Source organism: Borostomias antarcticus (assembly GCF_949987555.1).
Source record: "Borostomias antarcticus genome assembly, chromosome: 7".
In the NCBI taxonomy this organism is placed as follows: domain Eukaryota; kingdom Metazoa; phylum Chordata; class Actinopteri; order Stomiiformes; family Stomiidae; genus Borostomias; species Borostomias antarcticus.
Window position 1 is genome coordinate 23,519,988 of NC_140240.1, and position 21,872 is coordinate 23,541,859.

The 21,872-nt window shown below is 47.9% G+C and overlaps 1 protein-coding gene across 4 annotated transcripts; it reads right to left on the reverse strand.

Moving 5' to 3' along the window:
• Positions 1-419: 419 nt before the first annotated feature.
• On the reverse strand, positions 420-19,607 carry LOC311310921 (voltage-dependent calcium channel gamma-5 subunit; the record flags this gene model as incomplete). 4 transcript variants are annotated; one of them, XM_084440519.1, is made up of 6 exons in its annotated part: positions 420-677; positions 2,174-2,319; positions 2,729-2,869; positions 4,844-4,930; positions 11,276-11,295; positions 19,390-19,607. In XM_084440519.1, 6 exons carry the CDS (start codon positions 19,605-19,607, stop codon positions 420-422), a joined length of 870 nt encoding a protein of 289 aa, XP_084296645.1. The 4 variants fall into 4 exon arrangements, with proteins under 4 accessions (XP_084296645.1, XP_084296646.1, XP_084296644.1 ...); XM_084440520.1 differs by lacking the exon at positions 11,276-11,295 and having other exon boundaries at positions 19,412-19,607; XM_084440518.1 differs by lacking the exon at positions 11,276-11,295 and having other exon boundaries at positions 4,844-4,968; positions 19,405-19,607.
• Between the last annotated feature and the right edge of the window lie 2,265 nt (positions 19,608-21,872).

The following is a 21,872-nucleotide window of genomic DNA, read 5'->3' on the forward strand; positions in this document are numbered from 1 at the left end:
AAATGTCTTTGAGGCTATTTAGGAGCAGCTGTATGATTGACCAAGATAGTGAACAGTACTGAAAACCTACCTAAGACAGGTAAGCATAGTGAGTTTGAAAATGTGTATATAATTAAAACCACACTATACACTATGACAGAGAGGGTGGAGAGAGGGAAGTTCCAACGACGGTCACCGTCTCCCGATGTGTTTAAAACTCAGAATACTGCACTACAAGAGAGGCCTTCAAAAGAGGCAGCCACACATATGGGAAAAAGTACACCCCTACTCTCCTGCCCAACCCTAGCCAGAGTCTCCGCCTCCATGAGGCCTACCGCTCTCTCCCCCTACCCAGCCAGACTCTCCCTATTGGGGGAGTGTGTGCAACCCGCTGCCCAGGCGTTGAAGGCCTACGGGCCTGGACCCTTGGAAGGGGGGTCTCAACAGGGGGAGGAGGACATCTGGTCATAGTCGGGACATTTGAGGAGGGCCGGGTAGTTGGAGTTCATCTGAAGGGAAGCCTCGGAGGAGATGGAGGAGGGGCTGCGTCCGCGCACCCAGGCGTCCGGGTGGAGGAACTGGCCGGAGTAGTCGGAGCAGTTGCTGAGACGCGGGTGGTAGAAGCCCTGGTGGGGCCGGTACATCTCCTCCGCCGTGTAGCGCTTCATGAACAGGTAGACGGACATGACACCGGCGGTCTGGGCACACACACATACGCACACACAGACACACACACACGCACACATACGCAAACACACACACGCACACACACACACACACACACACATACGCACACGCACACACACACGCACACACACACACACACACACACACACACACGCACACGCACACACACACGCACACATACGCAAACACACATACGCACACACACACACACATACGCACACACACACACACACACATACGCACTCTCACACACACACACACACACACACACACACACACACACACACGCACACACACACACACACACATGCGCACATACACATGCACCACAGTGGAAAAGATATAAACATATCAGGGAACTTTCTCCTTTACTGAAGAACTGCAAAACCAATTCTTAAAAGATTAGGCCAACATTTCAACATCCAATAAACAATATCTAATTATTCATTGTTCCAGAATCCACCTTTAAAATATCTTCCACTATCAGGCTTTAGCAGCGAATGGCTCAATAAACCTACATATATACTGACAAATACCAATCCTAGTTATATGACTATGACTGGTATTTTAAAGACACAGTATCAATATAATCACTTCTCTATCTTTAGATCACCTAGTTGTCCATACCAAGGGTTTTGCGCTCGCCCACAATGACGTGTAGACTTCCGGGGATGCACGCACGACAACTCCGCAGGCTTCCACGAGGCAATGGCCAACGTAGTTGTTTTTTTTTAATTAGCTGTAGGCCGATGTTATTTTCAGTCATCGAAATGACTATTATGTGCGAGGCATGGGCTACTTACGTGATGCAACATCAAATCGAACTTGAGATTCCGACACATCAATTGAATTAAATTCAAACCTTTATTTAGCCAGGGGAAGCCCATTGAGACATTCACAATGGTCCCCTGGTTACAACAATCACATTCGTGTTAGCAGCCAGATTAAATAAATCCGCTTTCCTGGCAGTGATTGTAGACAAATGCCCTTTGTGATCCTTCGCTTCTAGCTAACTGTGGGATGTGCACGCGCGCAACTCCGCGCAGACCTGCCAAAAACCTTGCTTGCAAATCCCCTTTACTGGCAGCGGGAACGGTCCTCCGCGGTCCTTCGCTTCAAACTAACAGAGACCGGGGATGCGTGCGCAACCTCCGGCTGATGCGCGTCCATAACAGACGGAACTCTGCGCAGACTTGCCCAAAAATACCCGCAAGCGCTCATATTAACAGTAAATTGAAGAAAAAACAGCTTTGTTGGCCCCTGCCTACGCCCATGCTCAATGCTCATGTGCAGTTTCAGATGGACCGACCAACCCACAGAGGAGAAAAATGGATGCAGACAGACAATTTCCCCTCATTTTATAGCAGGATGCATCTCCATACAATGGAGTATAGAACCTCTATATACAGTACAGCGCTGTCGGTTTGGTAGTAAAAGACCACTTGTTTTCAGATGGCACATCTGCCCTCTGAAAAGGAGTGAACGCAAGACAAACAGGAAGGTTTACCTCAGTGAGGAGGAAGGAGATGGCGGCGAAAGCAAAGGACCAGCCGTATTTGTAGCTGAAGTACGCCTCGTTGGTCTTGGTCCTGTTTAACATCTCGTCGTTGATGCTGGAGATGTACAACACCAGGCCCACTACCAGGGACAGGCCTTGTGTGGGAGGGAGCAGAGGGAGACATGTCGGACCAGGAAAACGCTACTGTAGAAAACGTTCACAATGCTCTCATTCTACTACTTCAATAAGACGTTTTAATGTTTGTTTTTTCTACAACAGGGTTAGAATGATTTTTAAAAAACTGTTCTATAATAATAATAATAATAATAATGATGATGATAATAATAATAACATAATAACAATAATGATAACAATAATAATAATAATAGTAGTAATAATAATAATATAATAATAATAATAATAACAATAATAACAACAACAATAACAATAATAATGTATAGTCTATATTGTCTTGCAAGTGCAGAGTGAAATGTACTCTAAGACAACATGAGTTAATCGACACAAGGACCAGGAGAAGGACATGTCCGTGCTAACTAAGACTACCTGAGAGGATGAAGAAGATTCCGGAGACGAAGGCCAGGATGGTGCGGTGTGGGCGGATGTGTCCGATGTTGTTCAGCACGAAGCCGATGAACATGAAGCCGAGGCTGACCAAGGGGAAGGGCGTGGCGGAGCGGATCATCTCTGGAAGGACAGGACATCAGAACAGATGAACGGAAAAACGGAACGGAGCAATCGCGCTCTTTTGCTCTGCAAGTCAGCCGTCCCTAGGAAACGTATCTGGATGAGTCAGTCTGCTTGTGTTCCTCTTAGTTCTCTCAGCCATTATAAATAGGGTGTCCTTCGCCCAAATCAAACGCTCTGGGAGAGTGACAATGAAGCACTACGGGAATAATTGGCAAAAATACTCAGTTGGCTGGCGGAGTGTACTTCATAAATTGGATCTGTCACTTTCCTAAACTTTCCAAAGCCCAAACCATTTCCCCACGGTCTCATAAAAACAATCCGGTCTGCTCTCGCTCCATCGTATAGGCGGGGTGGGGGGTGCCTCTCTCATCTGAGTCTGTGGGTAAGAGAGACAGCTATTGCCCCAGGCATCTCCGCTTATGATGAGTTGAGCTGTAACCCTATGGCGACAATTGTAGCTCCCATAGGTAAAAGTACAGGTTCCATATCGCTGCCTCCCTCGTTCACTTCTACAGAGTAGACCAGATGCCAAAGAAAGACAACGACTCTCACAAGGTCTACATACCCTCATAGCTACAGTAATGACACCACACAGTTATGGGGATGTAGTGGTGCTCTCAATGAACCATTCTTAAAAATAAAATAAAAATACTCTTAATATATACTTAAGAAATTAGGGTTTCAAAATGGCAGGACCATCCATCTGAGAGTGTTGCCATACGGCGGCTGTTTGATGCTTCTGCAGAATGTATCATGTCAGTGCTGACATCAGATGGAACACGTGGACTAGTATTGGCAGAGCCGGGTCATGTGACTGTGTGTAAACCATGTGCTACAGCAGGGGGCTGTCACCAGGCGTCTCGAGGGGTTAAGCTGTATGGCGGAAGAGTAGAGGTCACGTTGGACATTCACAACCTCTGCTGGGAGCCAATCGGAAATCGTTAAAGGTTGCACATGTATGTCACAAGATGATCGTGTTTGTTTACAGTAGAGGTATTGTAGGTATTGAACTTTTTTTATTTCTATATTTCGCCCTGACACCACATTAAAAACTTTAAGGGGAAAAAATGAGATTTTCCTGCTGTCTTCGCTTGGTCATCATTACTTCATCCATTTCAAACACTTTATGCCTTAGGGAGGCTATCACTCTATCAAACACAAACACACGCACACACACACACACACAAATTCTCACTTCCTGTCTCTGTACTTAAAGGCCCTGAGTGCCTGTCTGTGCCTCGCACGGCTGTGTTCCCTAAGGACTAGAGTCTCTGCGCTAACTTTGTTGAATGTATCCAGACGCGCGTGCCGCGGGGTTCCTCTCCCGAACGAAAATGGCACCCATGCATTTTTCATACACCAACCCACCACCCACCACCCCCCCATACTCTCCGGTGGAATGAGCCTAGCCTTGGGGGTGGACACAGAAATAGCTCAAACACACATCTATGGGGGGGGGGTAGATGTCAGCTGGGATTGATCTAATATTCTATAGCTCACGTCCTCTCTGGGTGGCCTATATTGTAGCTTCAGGGAGACATTCTACAGTCCAGCCGGTCGGTCCAGCAAGCCTGCGCTACCGGGACTGTGTAAAGGTTTGGGTACTGTTATTTTGGGACACGTTAGCAATCAAAGATGACGAGTGATTAATGCCACTCTTGGGGCTTGTATATTGTATGTGTATGGCATAATTAATAATATTATTTATTTTTTTATTTTTTACATCTTCCCAAGGGCACTCATACTGAATAATGAACTGTCCTCTCATCTGTCATCACTAAGCTAATGTTACAGTTATTTCTGATTCAAAGAAAACAAACATCTTCAATAACTATCTCTTTCATTACACAGCAGTAGCCTACTGCGCGTGCGTTAGAATGGGGTACACTAACGTTGCCGGGGAAGATGGGAAGGATGGTCCTAGGTGACTAATGGTTTTTCTGTGAGTGGCTAACGTTGTTTTTCACTTACTCAGCACGCTAACCGTGGACTCCGACGCCATCTGAACGGTGGTGGGCATCACATACTCGATGGTGAAACAACGTCCCTTCTCCTCTCCTGGAACACAAGCATAGAGGGGGAAAGGGGATGGGGATCTTTAGAGAACCTTGACAAAACCTTCAGAACACTCTTTTACCCAGGGGAAACTTTAGGTGGGCTCTGACAAGGTTGCAGGATTTGTCGAGGGGGGTTTAGAGGAGAGTTCACTCATGTCATTTTTTTGTGACAGTGGCTTTTTGTGACAGTTTGCCACATTCCTCAATCTCTAGCTCTGGAAACACAGATGTTGAGTAAGGGGTATGGCTATCATAATCAGTACTGTCTGAACCCTTTCTAAAACATCCTTTTACCAAAGCTTTTAAAGACATACTATAACCTTGGTTGTAACCTTGGTTCTAACTCTCACAAGGGGCCTCGGCGTCCTTTTTGACAGAGGAAAAACTCCCACGACTACATTTTAGCACCTTGTCCTGTTGGCGTTAGCCTTTGACACATGCTGCGAGTCCCCTGTGCATCCCGCCCCTGCACACACTCTTCACAAACACCAGCAGAGAAGTGCTTATACTGTACACACCAAAAGGTACTGGATTAGGTGATAATGTGTGTGTGTGTGTGTGTGTGTGTGTGTGTGTGTGTGCGTGTGTGTGTGTGTGTGTGTGTGTGTGTGTAGGGGCCCATTCATAGTCAACGCAAGCTACGCTAGCGTGGCTGTGAACGCGCATCTACGCAAGTATTTTGGTTCACTCTGAGCGCGCGGGGATCGCTGCCTTGCGTCAGTGTCCCTATCGGTTCGTGTGTAAATAGCACTTGCGCTCATGTAAAGTTAAAATTTTTGGCATGACACACGTTTCTACGCAAGGACGTGTCAACGTCACCTTGCGTAGCTTGCTTAGCTCGCGCTAGCGTAGCTTGCATTGACTATGAATGGGCCCTAAGTGTGTGTGTTTGTGTGTGCACACATGCGTTTGTATCTGTGCACACGCAAGAGTGTGTCAGCAATACACACTTCTGCTTGTGTGTGAGTGTGTGTACATTTGTGAGAATGAGAGAGGGAGAGAGAGAGGGGGAGAGAGAGGGAGAGAGAGGGGAAGGGAGAGAAAGAAGGGAGAGAGAGAGGGGGAAAGAGAGAGGGAGAGAGAGAGGGAGAGAGAGAAGGAGAGAGAGGGGAAGGGGAGAAAGAAGGAAGAGAGAGGGGGAAAGAGAGGGAGAGGGAGAGAGAGAGAGAGAGAGAGAGAGAGAGAGACTCTCAATCAGGAACTGTGTTCTGACTGCTGTTCTGTTCCCCCAGTAGAACACAGCCCCTGATTGGTTCCTGTAGTTGAAGCATGGGCGATTTTATAGGGGGGGCAAGTGCCCCCCCTGATTGCCCATCCCAACTCTGCTCAAATTCTTTAATTTAATAAAAAAAAAAAAAATTTTTTTACTAATCAAGACAATTATTAAATACATAATTGTGATTTGTACCAGTTTGAGTTAGGTCATCATTCATTTTTAAAGTGTAGTTATTACTTAAACTAGGCTACCGTTAAAAAAAAATATATATTCATAATCCACCAATGGCACAACTTGTCCGTCGACCTCAACTATTTCCGGTTTGATCTGTTACCGCAAAAAAAAAAGAGATCTGACTGTACTGCTCATTGCTCAACAAGCTACAACTAGCCAACCTGCTCACAATGGCGAAAAGAGCTATAAAAACAATTGACCACTTCTTCATAAAAAATAAAAAAATGGCAATGCTAATGAAGAAGCTACCACTCGAAATGACACCGAAGCAGGTGCAATCGAATGCAGAAGTGCTCCAGAGGCTATCGAAGCTAGCACTAGCACTAGCAACATCACCATCGGCGAGGAAGCTAGCACCAGCAGGCAGTTGCAGTTTGATGTTGTAATGTTGGATATGGCCTAGTGCTCGGTCATAAAGTCATATTGACATGCTCGTGGTGTCTAGATGAAGTTTGATGTGTTGTGCATATTGAATTGTCATACGGATATCTTATTAGCATACTGTTCACAACTGGCATTCTTTGTAAATAGATGGGACGGGACGGGACGGGACGGCAGAACTGTTTGTTTTTTCTCATGTCAAAATGTTGCCCCCCCTACTCTCAGAGGGTAAAATCGCCTATGAGTTGAAGCGTGAAAAATGAAATACAAGCCGCTGGGCAAAGCAGTCTCCTGAAACAACGAGCGGTAACGTTAACGTTAGTGGAATAAACACAGCCATAATTTCAGTTATTGCAGAAATAGACTCAATAACAACAATTAAACAAGAACAAGAGTATGCACTAGTGGAGTTTCGGGGAGAAAAATATATTATCGCTGTTCTTCCGACTGGATTTGGCAAATGTTTTGTTCCCCTGATTGGCTGAAGGAGTTTGTCTGTCAAGGCAAGTACTCCACTGAGTCCACTGAAATTGGAGAAGGCCAGTCGAAGGGGGGAAGGCCAGTCGGATCTGCAGAGAGAAACTGAGTGAGCTCGTTAGATCAGAATAGTCTCACAAGGCTAGTTAAAGTTGTCCTTCTTTCCGTCTTTATCCCTGTATCCTGCCCTCTTCCCAAATGTCCAATATTATCTCACTAACCCCCCCCCCTTTAAACACACACATGCACGCATGCACGCACGCACGCGCACTCACACACACACACACACACACACACACACACACATGCTTTCTGTTTCTCCCTCCCTCTCTCTCTCTCTAATTATGCTTATTGTCAGAGCCTTGACAGTAATTAACCTACGGGCTAGAGACGATCCTCGCTGTCAGTCTGGCAATAGTTTCATTCAAGGTTATTCTGAGGTGCCATGGGACCACCCTCACCGGTTTTATTAAGCCATAGCATTGTGTGAAAAGGCTTCCCTTAATCTCATTAACTGTCTGTTCTACCATAGACCATCAGGAGAATTTGGCTTCTCAAAGTATCACAGAACTAGATTGGCACTATTAACCTTGAAGGAGTATTGAAAGCCTTGCCAGACTCCCTTTCAGAACTTCTTTTGGAAGTAGGTATTCAAGGAAGAAAACTGCTGTGGAACGATTTACATTCTAATTAGGATTGCATTCTTTTGCAGCACAATTATAACCCTAAGTCAATGCCCCTTTTCTGTATGAATGTGTGTTTTTGAGAAATTGGCAACGGCATGCCTATCAGAGCTAACTAATGAGCCACATTTATTTAAACGGAACTATGGCAAGCATTATTAATATGAACAACAGGCAAGTCGAAAATCAAGCTGAGCACGGCAGCAAATCGATTTTTAATGATGCTACTAACAGTATGCAGCCATTGCTGTAGCAATGTTCGGTGCTGCACTGAAATTGATTGGAGGGGAGATGGAATCAAATTAGGCTGCAACTTTCAGACCACCCATTATATTCAGAAATACAGCCTAGTGTCATAATCAAATAAATCAACATTAAACGACGATTTATGTGACCTCACTTTTTCCCCAAAAACAAGTCACCCACAATTTGTTCACTCATAATACAAAAAATACAAAAAACAAATAAAGGTTCTGATGTACTCTAAGGCCCCACTGCTACCCTCTCTACAAATTATAATACAATTGTGGGTGACTTGTATGGTCCGAAGGTTGATTTTGAACTTTGATTCCACCTCTCCTCAAATCAATTATAGTGCAGCTGCAATGGACATTGTTGTTTTAAGGGTGCTGGACATCTCCTACAGGGTGTGACAGCGCTAGACTAGGGTTAGGTTTCCAGAAATATTATTTTTCACATCTTCACACACTGTCCACATCTATATACGTATCGCTTAGTAAGAAAGACTCGTTCTATACATGACCTACGAGCCAGAACTGATAGCTATGTGCATTCACCACAAACAACACTTGATGAAGCCGGAAGCACGTCGATACTACTACAAACACAACCTCAAACACAACCTCATTCATATTCTCTAGGACGCTGACGACATCAGGGACAGGATTAGCTTTGTGCGACTGATGCTAACCTAACACAGTAGTGCGCCCTAGTTTCTGGGTCAAACTGCCCTGGCCATAAACTGTTTAGCTGGCAATAAGGCCACTCAATTGCCCTAAAACACACACTGGGCCATTAGTGCCTCTAGTAGAAGAGGCTCTTTGGCAGGAACACCAAAACATCCAGTTACCTAATCGCCACGTTCACTAGGGATATTTATACTGGACCAGGACAAGGAGGTCAGGTCCAACTATGATAATCTAGTACCTTAGTGGAGGCCACTAAACATGCCACATCCTACAGACAGTTATAAATGTGATGGGCTTATATACTGGCTCTATAGATACATCTAAACTAGAAAAGCCCACTCCACTTATACATTCAACACATGCTGACTCGTTACTCATGCAGGAAAATATGCTGTAGTTGTAGTTTCCTTCTTAGAGAACAGTGTAGTATAAGAAGGGCAGGGTATTCAGAAGAAGGCACATGGAAAATTCTGGTAAAAGGATAATCAACAAATCCTGAGGCAGACAAAGAACAGGGAGTTAAAAAACGCTTATTTAAAACAGGCCCTCAACATGGACAGAGAGACTCAGAGAACAGAGTACTTGCCTTGACAGCCAAACTCCATCAGCCAATCAGCATAACAAAACGCTTGCCAAATCCAGTCGGAAAATGTATTTTCCTCCAAGAAACTTTGCTACTGCAAACTCTTGTTCTTGTTTAATTGTTGTTATTGAGTCTATTTCTGCAATAACTGCACTTATGGCTGTGTTTATTACCTCCGCCCCAGGGGCAAAGCCCCGCAGGGCGGAAGGTAATGTTTTCGCCCCTGTCTGTCTGTCTGTCTGTCTGTCTGTCTGTCTGTCTGTCTGCATGCGGACAGGATTAAACAAAAACTACCGGCCCGATATGCATGAAACTCGGTGGAGGGATGCAGCATGGGCCAAGAGACTCACCATTAAATTTTGACCATGATTCATTCATAGGTGGCTCTACAGTACCCATATTACTGTTAACTTCAGTGTAGTGGGGGATTTAGGTTTCAGCTTCCTCATAGGTTTCAGGTTCTTGGCGCCACTTGCAATACCGAGCTTGGCCACTACGCCAAAAACTGGTTGTTCCTGGCCATGGGGGCTTGCTTCATGCGCCACTGAGCAACTTTCATTGGATTGAATGGGCTGCCGTCTTTGCATGCCTTATCCACTTCTTATAATACATCCATGATCCAGCCATGATCAGTTATCCTCACGTCAACAGGCTGGTGTCTATTTACTTTTTCAGCTCGATTCAGAAGGTAGAACGCTAGAGCCCGCCTACCATAATTTTTGCGTCCGGCGGATGGAAGATGATGCTGCACCAGTGTTATTATTTAAATCAATATTTAAATTTTGCCTTGCGCCTGACGAGACTACTGGCTGCAGTGTAGAGAACGACAAACAAGCTGCTTAAGCTATTGCTGATTATGGTGTTTTGTGCGCACAATACCACTTAGTGCGTTGTTATCAACTTGTTTGCTAACAAAGGCTAGAGTTACTAGTTAGCTGTTGATAACGAGATCAGCTGTTGCAACTGGAACGCTCACCTCGGGAGTGACCATTTCCAGTTCCCACTCGCACCTCCCGAGACAAATGGAATGCACCATAACGTTATATTTCTCATTCGTGTGGATAGTTGAAGCGATGCATTCTGTAGGCTACCTCAATAGAGTCCGCTAAATTACCATGTTTAATGCTTTATGTATACTATCGGTTAGTGTGAAGTGTGATGATTTCTGTACAGCCAAGATCGAACCCAGCATAGGCAAGTGAGCGTAAAGGCAATACTGCCAAGCAACACAGTGACACCTGTTATATAGACTAGTGTCTCAACTTGCATTTAAACGATAATGTAAACTTTAAGCATTGTGAAAGGTATTTTTGATTAAGTGCTATTATAGTTGTTTAATATAAGGCCTGCCTTTTTAGGCCTAGTTAAGGTTCAATACTGTTGTACACTCTGTAGTTTTCCATAACACAGTATGCATGAACAGTTGTTATTATCTATGTTCTAGTAGCAGATAAGTTGACTGCCAAGGACACATCACAATGAAAAGCCTGTTTAAATTGTAACATAACAGAACACCTTATCAACCTCGGCCGAATAGAAGACGACAGTACTGAGCTCATATGACCAACCAGGTAGATAGACGTTTCAACCAATCAGGTACTCTACATGTAGTCACGTGGTGTGGAATAGCATAGCATCATAGCCATAGCCATAGCCATAGCCTAGCCCAGTATATATATGCTGGCCCGACTCTCGGCGCGCTGCGCTTGCTCAGACACACCTTTGTCTCTGTGTAACCGTCCCTTTGCTGCAATTGTAAGGTATTAAAGTAAGTTCTTTTATTCTATTCTGTTGTATTTCTCGTCCTCATTTGACAAGGTTGTGTGGTTGTGTTGACTCCTACGTGGAGAACCCTGTGGTAGGCTACTGGTGAATTTCAATCTGAAGTGTGACGATAGTCTTTTGTGAGTCCAAACATCACAGGTCAACCGAATCCAGCCACCACATTTCACTGGTGTCAGAAGTGGGATAACACCACATGTTACGATGCAGGTTACAGCAAGCACAGAGGAAGTTGAAGAATGGGTAAGGGATGTAGATGGAGCAGGTCCCAAGCTAGGCACAGGCAGGATTAACAGCATCTATTTCAGCAACTCTATCACCACAGCAGGAGTCACCCTAGGAGACGCCGAGGCACACGACTATGTGGCCGCCGTCCAGGAGGGGGTGCCCCATGTTTCTCTCACCAAAGGGCGGACGGATGCATGGGTTAGCCTAGGAGGTTTCACAGGGACCTGTGAACGGCTGTGGAGAAGGGGTAAACATGAAAAGGAGGGTTACACTCAGTTCGGTGAGGTAACCTCCCTGTTGATGTATGGTGAACTTGTATATAGATTGAAACTGTTTGAACCCATGATGTTGACCATGAACCGAGATGTAATGGCAATTTTTGATCCACAGTACCTGATGACCGAGGAGGAACCAGCCGATGTAGGGGAAATGTTAGCTAGGCTACCCCACTGCATCTGGGCATCAGGGAAGTATGATGTAGGGAAAGTTAGGTCAGCCACCCCAGTGGTGGTATCCAACAGAGACGGAGGGGCCCAGGCGCCCGGAGTGCAGGTAAAGCAGTACCCCATCTCAAAGGAGGCAGAAGAAGGGGTAAGGCCGGTGCTGGAAGAGCTGTTAAAAGCGGGGGTGATTATAGATCTACCACAAGGAAGCCCTGTTAACACACCCATCTTCCCAGTAAAAAAGCACCAGGAAGCAGGTCAGCCACCAGAGTGGAGGTTTGTGCAGGATCTCAGGGCCGTAAATGAGGTATGTTTGAAGCTCGCTCCTTTGGTACCAGACCCTAACACAATATTTGAGCCACTAACACCTGACTGCAAATGGTACACTGTTGTTGATCTTGCAAATGCTTTCTTTTCTGTACCAGTCGACCCCAAATCACAGCACTGGTTCGCATTCACTTTCAACGGTCGATGCTACACCTGGACACGCTGTCCCCAGGGATGGACGAATTCGCCTACAATCTACAACGCTGCTCTATCCAACGACCTTCGTGAGTATGTCCCACCGGCTGGTGGGGTGCTCATTCAGTATGTTGATGACATACTTCTTGCTTGTCCCACCAGAGAAGGCTGTCTGGAAGGGACCGAGAGGCTCCTACGCCTGCTGGCGGCGGGAGGCCACAAGGCATCCAGGAAGAAAGCCCAGCTTGTGACACAACAGGTCACGTTCTTAGGCCACACACTCACGGCCGAAGGTAAGCGCATCACACCAAGCCGGGTCACAGCAATCCTGGCCATGAAAAGACCAGGGACCAAGAAGGAAGTTCTCTCTTTTCTTGGGATGGTTGGTTATTGTCGCACCTTCATTCCTGAATGCAGCAGGTTAGACAAAACACTGCGCACCCCGTTTCTCTCCCTTAAACCAGGAGAAAAGGTGATTTGGAGCCCGGAGATGGAGTCGGCTTGGGAGGAGCTAAGGTCCGCGCTCACCACCGCACCGTGTCTTGGGTACCAGGACCCCACCAAGCAGTACGACCTGTTCGTCGATGGGAGCGGTAAGTATGTGAGGTGTGTGCTGACCCAGAGGTATGGGGGAAGACACCGACCAATCGCTTACTTCTCACAGGCGTTCTCTGCTGTCGAGCTGGGGCTCCCTGGGTGCACGAGGGCCGTGGTGGCGTGCGACATCGCTCTGGTAAAGTGTGCTCCGATTGTAGGATACTGTAAAGTTGTCATTCAGGCCCCACATGCGGTGGCGGCGATCCTTAACTCTTCAGAGCAAGGCTGTCTTAGTACTGCCCATGTTCAGCGGTACGAAAGTTCTCTCTTAAGTCAGTCCAACGTGTCAGTTGTCCGCTGTACCACACTTAACCCTGCAACCCTTCTCCCAGATGTCGACCTGGCGGAGGTGGAGCACGACTGCGTGGGACGGGTCGACGAAGAGTGCAAACCAAGGGCAGATTTGAAGGACGTGCCCCTGGAGGGCGCGCGTGCACTTTACTGTGATGGTTCTGCTTCCATTGATCCCAATACAGGTCACAAACATGTGGGTTTTGCAGTTGTTTCCGACACAGAGGTAGTGACCAGTGGCAGGCTACAGGACACTTGGTCGGCACAACAGGCCGAGTTGTGGGCCCTCACCCAGGCGTGTGAGGCATCACGTGGTAACAAGGTCACCATTTTCACTGATAGCAAGTACGCATGGGGAGTGGGACACAGTTTCGGCGCCCTATGGGCCAAAAGGGGTTACAAAACATCAGCAGGCACCAACATCAAGAATAGAGAACTGATTGACAGCCTACTCGCAGCTATGCTGCTACCCTCGCAGCTGGCGGTGGTCAAGGTCATAGCACACACCAATGCAACAGACACAGCATCAAAGGGCAACCAGCGGGCCGATGAGGAGGCCAAGCGAGCGGCTGGTTACCACCTGACAGCTAATCCTAACTCTCTCTCCAATTGTGACACTTGCTTTCTCTCGCAGGAACCAGAGGAGCTGACGGAGGAGGATCCAGTTGAGGGACAGGACTGTTTGGTGGCTGCAGGATCGAGTGGGCTTAGGAGAATGTATAGGACTGATCTGGGCCCTGTGGAAGCCTCCCTATGGGAGGAAGAGGGCTGCACGAAAACAGACGGTATCTGGAGGGCAGCAGACGGTAGACCGTGCATGCCGAGAAAACATTACACATATTACTGTCACGTTGCTCACGGACGTGGTCACGTGAGTAAAGGGGGGATTAGTCAGATCCTTACCCGATCATGGTACTGCCCAAGCATCACACAAACAGCAGAGAAAATTTGTCAATGTTGCATCACATGTGCCCGATACAATGTATCTAGGGGCCTCAAAAACACACCAGGACACCATGGGGGTCTAGCCCAGGGTGTAGGAGCTCATTTAATGCTTGATTTTGTGCACCTTACTCCTGCAGCCGGCAAGAACGTGGCGTTGGTGGTCGTGGACATGTACAGTAAGTGGGTGGAGGCTTACCCAATGAAACGGGAGACGGCACGAGGAGTGGCTGAGGCACTGTGCAGAGGTTGGTTCCCCACATTTGGCTTACCCAAGAAAATCTCCTCAGACAACGGCAGCCCGTTCGTCAGTGAGATACTGGCACACGCCACACAACTGTTGGGAATAGAGCTCAAAACACACTGTAGCTATCACCCACAGTCGGCAGGACAGGTAGAAAGATCCAATGGAACCCTCAAGAGCAGGCTCGCCAAACTCATGTCTGAAACCGGTCAGAATTGGGTCAAGTGCCTGCCCCTCGCTCTGCTGTCCATGAGAACCACGCCAAGGTCAGGGACACCTCTGACACCTTTTGAATGCATGTTTGGCCGTCCCCCATACACAGGAGCGGACCCACCAGCGGACCTGGTACCACCACCCAATGCATGTGAATTCGCTGTATGTCTGTCTAAACAATTCTCTGTCATCAGATCCACTCTCACAGCCCAGGCATACGACCCAGCACCAGAACCAAACAACCCCATCAGCCCAGGATCCTTTGTGCTCATCCGAGCGTTCGGCCGCACTAAGTGGACTGACCCCCGGTGGAGAGGCCCATACGAGGTCATTCTCGCCACCCCAACAGCCGTCCGAGTGAACGAGAGACCAACCTGGGTACACACAGCACATGTGAAGCGTTGGAGAGGGGACGACATCCCAGAGGAAACCACCAGAGACTTCCCATCGTGTGAGCCAGAGTCACCCACAAAGGGGGGACCCGACACCCCACAAATTGACATTCCTTCTGTTCCCAGTCTTTCCCCTGTCAAGGAAAAACAACCAGTCCCAAAGCCCGCGGACCCCGAGGAGATCCCAGAAGAGGAGGAGGAGCCGACCCCAGCACCTAGGAGACCCCAGAGAGAGCGAAAGCCACCCGCTCACCTAGCCCAATATGAACGAAAGTAAGCTCATCGTTGCCACCGCCATACTATTTACCGCTCTGTCATTCCTCGACACCGGTGCTGAGGCCAGACAAATATTCCATTGTGAGGAGGGAAGGGAGTGTGAAATTAACATTTGCGGATACTGGTACTCTTACTATGGGAGGGCGTTCCCCGTGTACCTCTGTGTAGAACCATGCAACGTTAAGTGTGATGTGTTCCGGTCAACAGGGACGATCGACGGAGTAGGGTCCCGACAATGTAGCGAATCCTACCGGAGAGGCATGCACTATGCAGATGTTCCGCAGGTAAAATTCCGAGGCGGGTCTACGAGAGGAGAGATCAGCCAGACGGATAATTGCGTTACCTGGACCCTGACCCCAAGACTGGGCGATGGAGGGGCTTATCAGGCGGGGGTAGACATATGGGGAGAAGACCCCATGGAGCGATTCCAACTCATAGTAAAACCTCGACCCACCACTGCCATCGGGAAAATCAATCAGGCCGCACAAGCAGGGAAAAACAGCGTAAACATACAGGTGACAAACGGAGAGGAGGAGGCCGAATTTCTCTCCAGTAATCATGATCCCCTAGTAGGTACAGACCACCATGGACCCACTCAGGAGGCCAGGAGCGCCCTTCGCCGCTGCGGAGGAAACATGGCCTGCGCCCGAGCTGTCCTCATCAGTCAAGTCCACAACGGACCCTGCTGGGTGTGCCACGAGGGAGTCAGGACGGACTCCTTCGAGGGCATCAGCAGCAAAGATGTGAACTTCACCAACACTGGTAATTGCACTACACCATTTGACATTCTAAGTTTTCTCTCAATTGACCAAATGATCAGGAACAACGCAACCAGCCCGCCTCCAGTAACCTGTCAGCACCAGAACGAGCCAACATCCGACGTCCGGAGACGCCGCCGAGTGATCCGGAAAAATGCACCAGTATGTCTCTGCCAACACGACCCCAAAGCACCACTGTTGGGATGGTCTCAGTGCGCCACGAACGTCCATGTGGACGCCCACAACCCCAACTGCACGGTAACCTATCGGAATGTCACACACAATGTAACCTGTCCTTGGGGACTTATATCCACTCCTAAAAGCATGCTGGCGTATGGGTGGGTTTGTGGAGAAAGACACAGATACACCCTAGGACCAGCAGGAACCTGGAGGGGATGCTGCTACCCAGGACTCCTGACATCCAAAAGTAACATCCATCCAGCCAATCCAACTGGCCCAGAACTCTCCACCACTGCCGTCGGACACCGAGACAAACGTGAGGTAGGCCCACAATCTCAACACCCCAATCTTAATTTTCGCAATCCCTGGACCTCTCAAGCCGAAGAGGCGGGTCTAGGGGTCGCTGCGTCATTTGGTTTCACTGCAGCTATCCCGGCCGTTTGGAGCCTCGAGAAAATCAACTGCCTCGCCTGGGATGACGAGTGTCTAGCCAATGCCACCCGAGATATCAATTCAGCCATGTCCCAACTGACAGCCGAAGTATCCGCCATGAGGGAAGCTCTCCTGGAGAACCGTGAAGCCCTCGATCTAATCACCGCCAGGGAAGGTGGAGTATGCAAAATGTTAGGCATAAGTTGTTGCTTCTTTATCCCAGACGCCAAAGACAATGTCACTAACTATCTCAAACATAGCGCCACCATGATTGAACAGGTTTTGAGCCAGGTTACCCCCACCGGAGGAGATCTGCATTGGCTGACCGAGTTCTTCTCTGGCTGGGCGGGGAAAGCAGTCTACATGATCGTGAGTTTCCTGGTTCTAATTGGAATACTAGTGTTCTGTGGCATCCCTATCTGCAAGTGTTTCATCACCAAAGCAACCAGAGCCACCCTGGGAGGAGACGCCACCGAAATGGTCCTGCTGCAGGATGAAGAAGCCTCCCTGTCCCCAGCCCAGCAGAAGACGTGGGACATCCAGAGATATCATGAGGCTAACCCCGGAGTGACTCACCAGTGAACAGGCAAGATCTGAGCACACACACACATTTCCAGACACTGATAAACAACATACACCACACCCTGGAACCTCCTAGCTCGGGTAGACACGAGAGCCGTGGCCCCTGCTGGTCGAGCTACTGAAGCACCTACACACACATTTCCAGACACTGATAAACAACATACACCATACCCTGGAACCTCCTAGCTCGGGTAGACACGAGAGCCGTGGCCCCTGCTGGTCGAGCTACTGAAGCACCTACACACACATTCCCAGACACTGATAACAAACACACCCCACACGGAAACCTCCTAACTCGGGTAGACACGTGAGCCGTGGCCCTTGCTAGTCGAGCTACAACCACCTCCCTACAGTGACAGACCAGCTGGCAGTCACCTAAAGGTTGAGCCCCGGAGAGGACTTTTGGAGTCCTGAAGACCAAATCACCAAGAAGCTGAGTAAACTGACCAACAGGGTCAACCTAAAAAGCAATAATACTGTTGTAAATTTCACTATTAAAGGCTCATGCCATAACTGACATTTTGAACTGTTTTATGATTGTACTAGTTACAGTACAGTAACTATGTTCTATTATGTTTTATACTCTGTTTTAAAGTCACTGGGCTATTTAGATGTGTTTTCAAGTACTCTGTTATTCCCCATTCTGATAGCTTAGCTTAGCATCATTCACCAGTAATGTTAACAGTAGAGTGATCCATAGTATGGATCAAAGGGGGGAAATGTGAAAGGTATTTTTGATTAAGTGCTATTATAGTTGTTTAATATAAGGCCTGCCTTTTTAGGCCTAGTTAAGGTTCAATACTGTTGTACACTCTGTAGTTTTCCATAACACAGTATGCATGAACAGTTGTTATTATCTATGTTCTAGTAGCAGATAAGTTGACTGCCAAGGACACATCACAATGAAAAGCCTGTTTAAATTGTAACATAACAGAACACCTTATCAACCTCGGCCGAATAGAAGACGACAGTACTGAGCTCATATGACCAACCAGGTAGATAGACGTTTCAACCAATCAGGTACTCTACATGTAGTCACGCGGTGTGGAATAGCATAGCATCGTAGCCATAGCCATAGCCATAGCCTAGCCCAGTATATATATGCTGGCCCGACTCTCGGCGCGCTGCGCTTGCTCAGACACACCTTTGTCTCTGTGTAACCGTCCCTTTGCTGCAATTGTAAGGTATTAAAGTAAGTTCTTTTATTCTATTCTGTTGTATTTCTCGTCCTCATTTGACAAGGTTGTGTGGTTGTGTTGACTCCTACGTGGAGAACCCTGTGGTAGGCTACTGGTGAATTTCAATCTGAAGTGTGACGATAGTCTTTTGTGAGTCCAAACATCACAGGTCAACCGAATCCAGCCACCACAGCATTCAAAGTAAACTGCAGACACTTTCAGGTGGATGAAAATACAGTGTCTGCACATAAAAATGATTGACTTCATAGAAAACTATATCACGCCTATAGACTATAGATGTAACATGTCATTGGCTGTATAACTCCCATCTCAAATTTACATCTTGTAAACTACTGTCTGCAGACTATGAACCAGCCCACTCCTCCCTCCACTACTGCTCTGCTTGGCTGTTAATGAATGTGAATGGGAAGTCTTCACAAAACTAGCAACGTTTTGGAAATTGGAGAGGAAAGATGTCAAGCAGAAAGAGGAAACTACAGGTGGTGCGACAGTAACCAATTCAAAAAGCCAGTAGGAGAGCACAGCACATGAAAGGTGGTGGTGGGAGGTGGGAGGAAAGGTAGAGGGGGGGGAGGTGAGAGGAAAGGTAGAGGGGGGGGGGGGCAGGGGCGGAGGTCTGCACTCTCTGAGTTCTATTAATGTTAAAATTACTGCTCATTGCTTCGGGAGACTGCTTTGCCCAGCGCTCTGTATGTCATTGTCACGCCAACAACCAGGGGAACCAATCAGGCGGCTGCGTCCCCACTGTTGGGGGGGGGGGGGGGGGACAGAACAGCAGTCAGAACACAGTTCCAGATTGGCCCAGTCAAAGCGTAATCGGAGAGAAATCGTTCCGAGATAGCCGGAAGTCTGGACTGATCTGCGGAGAGAAAGTGAAAGTGAACTGGCGAGGTCAGGATGGGTCTCAGGAAGGCTAACAGAACAGGACCCCCCCACCCAGCCACCCAGGACATCTTACCAGCTAGGAAGCAGACCCTCCACAGGCCTGAGTGGAGGGACATGCGCACCTCTGCGCTCTGGTTGAACGGCAGGATGACGCCCTCCTCCAGGTAAAGCCAGTAGTCGGTGCTGACGGCGAGGCCCAGCAGGCCCAGGCCGCACGCGGCGAAAACGCTGCTCAGCAACGTCAGCGCCTTCCGGCCACACAGGCCCATGCCGTGGCCTGGACAGCAGGGGGCACCGCCGGCAGAAAGAGGGAGCCTAGGGGGGGTGTAGGGAGAAGAAAGAGAGAAGGAGGTCACGGCGGGGTCGATTCTGAGTCGATACGGTCAATTAAAGGTCGATTGTAAGTCCGATGAAAGTCAATGGAAAGTCTAAGTTGATGGGAAGTTAATGGTCAGGGGTATTTGTCCCATGCCAATAGGAAAGGATTTTTCCCAATGCTCATTGGCAAAGACAAAGCATGCGTGTCTGAAGATCAGTAGTAGTCAATGGCCAGGGAGTGAGAACAAGAGGGCTCTCATAGTCAGCCAAGCTGTTGGGGCTGTTCTCCCAAAGGCCCCGGGTTTACGTGTATACGTGCGCTAAACCCTAACCCTAAACCCTAGACCAGCTGTTATTAGCATTCCAGCGAATCAATACTTTTTGTTGGAGTTTTGTTTTCATTTTAGTTTTTAGAAAAAGCATTGGGGGAGGAGGAGTGAGGGGGGGGGCAAATCTGGGACTGCACCAATCCAGTACTCTGATCCCTTCAGTCGCAAATGTGAATTTCAAATAGCCATACTGTCCTGTCACAAAATGCCCTGTGGGCGTCTGAACTGAACTTTTACAATTATTCATCTTGCACCTTGCCTCAGGCCAGAAAAACAGGCGGCAACAACAACAACAACAACAGTAACAAATCGCCCCACTAGTCGCGCTGGGGAGGGGAGAACCGTGGTTCCTCATATCAGTGAGTTCCCTAACCCTAACTTCGGAGGCGATTATGTGACAGCTAGTACACTGATGCTTGTCAGAGGAAAGCAGGGCTCGGTTCATGTTCATGCACGTGGTGGTTGCCCATTCTAGCGGGGAGCTGGGGAGCTTGGCACGGGATGTGTGCGTGGAAAGGACTCACTCTACATAACAAGTTCTCTGTTTGCTGTCACTGTTGCTATTGGTGGGAGCTTGGAGCATGCAGTGTGTGTGTGTGTGTGTGTGTGTGTGTGTGTGTGTGTGTGTGTGTGTGTGTGTGTGTGTGTGTGTGTGTGAAAATAAGTAAGTAGTTAAAATGTGTGTGTGTGTGTGTGTGTGTGTGTGAGAGAGAGAGAGAGAGAGAGAGAGAGTAATATGAAGATTCTCAATCTCCAGTGGGTTTCTTCCTAATTGGATCAGCTCCCTTTGTCTTTCCATGAATCAGAATGCTGGATGAGGAGCTCATGGCCTGAGCCACAGCCTTTGTGGTGACAGTTTGAATTACTTTTGCCCTTTATAGCTGTTAGACGCAATCTTTCTCTCACTGTGGTTGAGTTAATATGAAATGCATTGACCTATGCAATCACTGCCTATGGTTCAACTAACATCGCAAATGAAGACTTTAAAGCAGGAAAATAAACACACTAGCCAACCAATCAAATATTAATACAAAGCCAGTCCAACACGGAAGGGATAAGGAAAAGAAATTGAGGTCTGTTAGTAAAAAAAAAAAAAAAAAACTAACAACAACATAAAAACCCACCACAATTTTCAGTAAACCTCCTGGTTCCCAATCAGCTCCCATTCAGTCCGGAGCTAAACCACGTCATCCACTTCTACTGAGCACAAATTCAGTCTTTCAACAGTAGGAAATACCAGCATGCAATGCGCTGATGGTCTTCCTTCGTTTTGGGGGGGGCTATTGCATCGGGGGCCTTTAGCTTGCTGGTATCCCCATGGTGCTCAACCCCCCCCCCTCTCTCTCAAATACCCAGCACACACTAGAAATCATTCCAGAACACCGCTAAAAATACCAGACCTGGCTCCGGACGCTAGAATGACAGTAAGGTCTGGCTATGGAACATACGTTGCCAACTGCTCGGGGAGTGCAGCCAATCACTTTGGTGTGTGGAGACGCTAAATGTCATGCTGCCCCTTGAGCAATCAGCACCCCCAAAAAAGCAGCCTGTATACCGGTCCATATGACGCAATCTCCCCTGTCACTGTTTTTGTCTTATAAACCGTTCCAACTCTCAACTCGGAGCCCCGTGCAGGCTTGTGGGACCGAAGGCCCCCAGATGGAGGGCCTGCCAGCCAGAGGGCCCGGGAGAGTGTTTGGATGGAGAGATACGCGTCCAGGACAGATTGCGAGAGACGAGCGGAGAGAAACGGGGAGAATGTTGCAATAACAGCCGACTAGCATTCAGCCAGTCTAAATACCCAGGGTAAAGGACATGTTTTTGTATGTGTGTGGATTAGATGGTAGGACCACTCACAGGCTGTACTCGGAATTCATAATCTAGGAT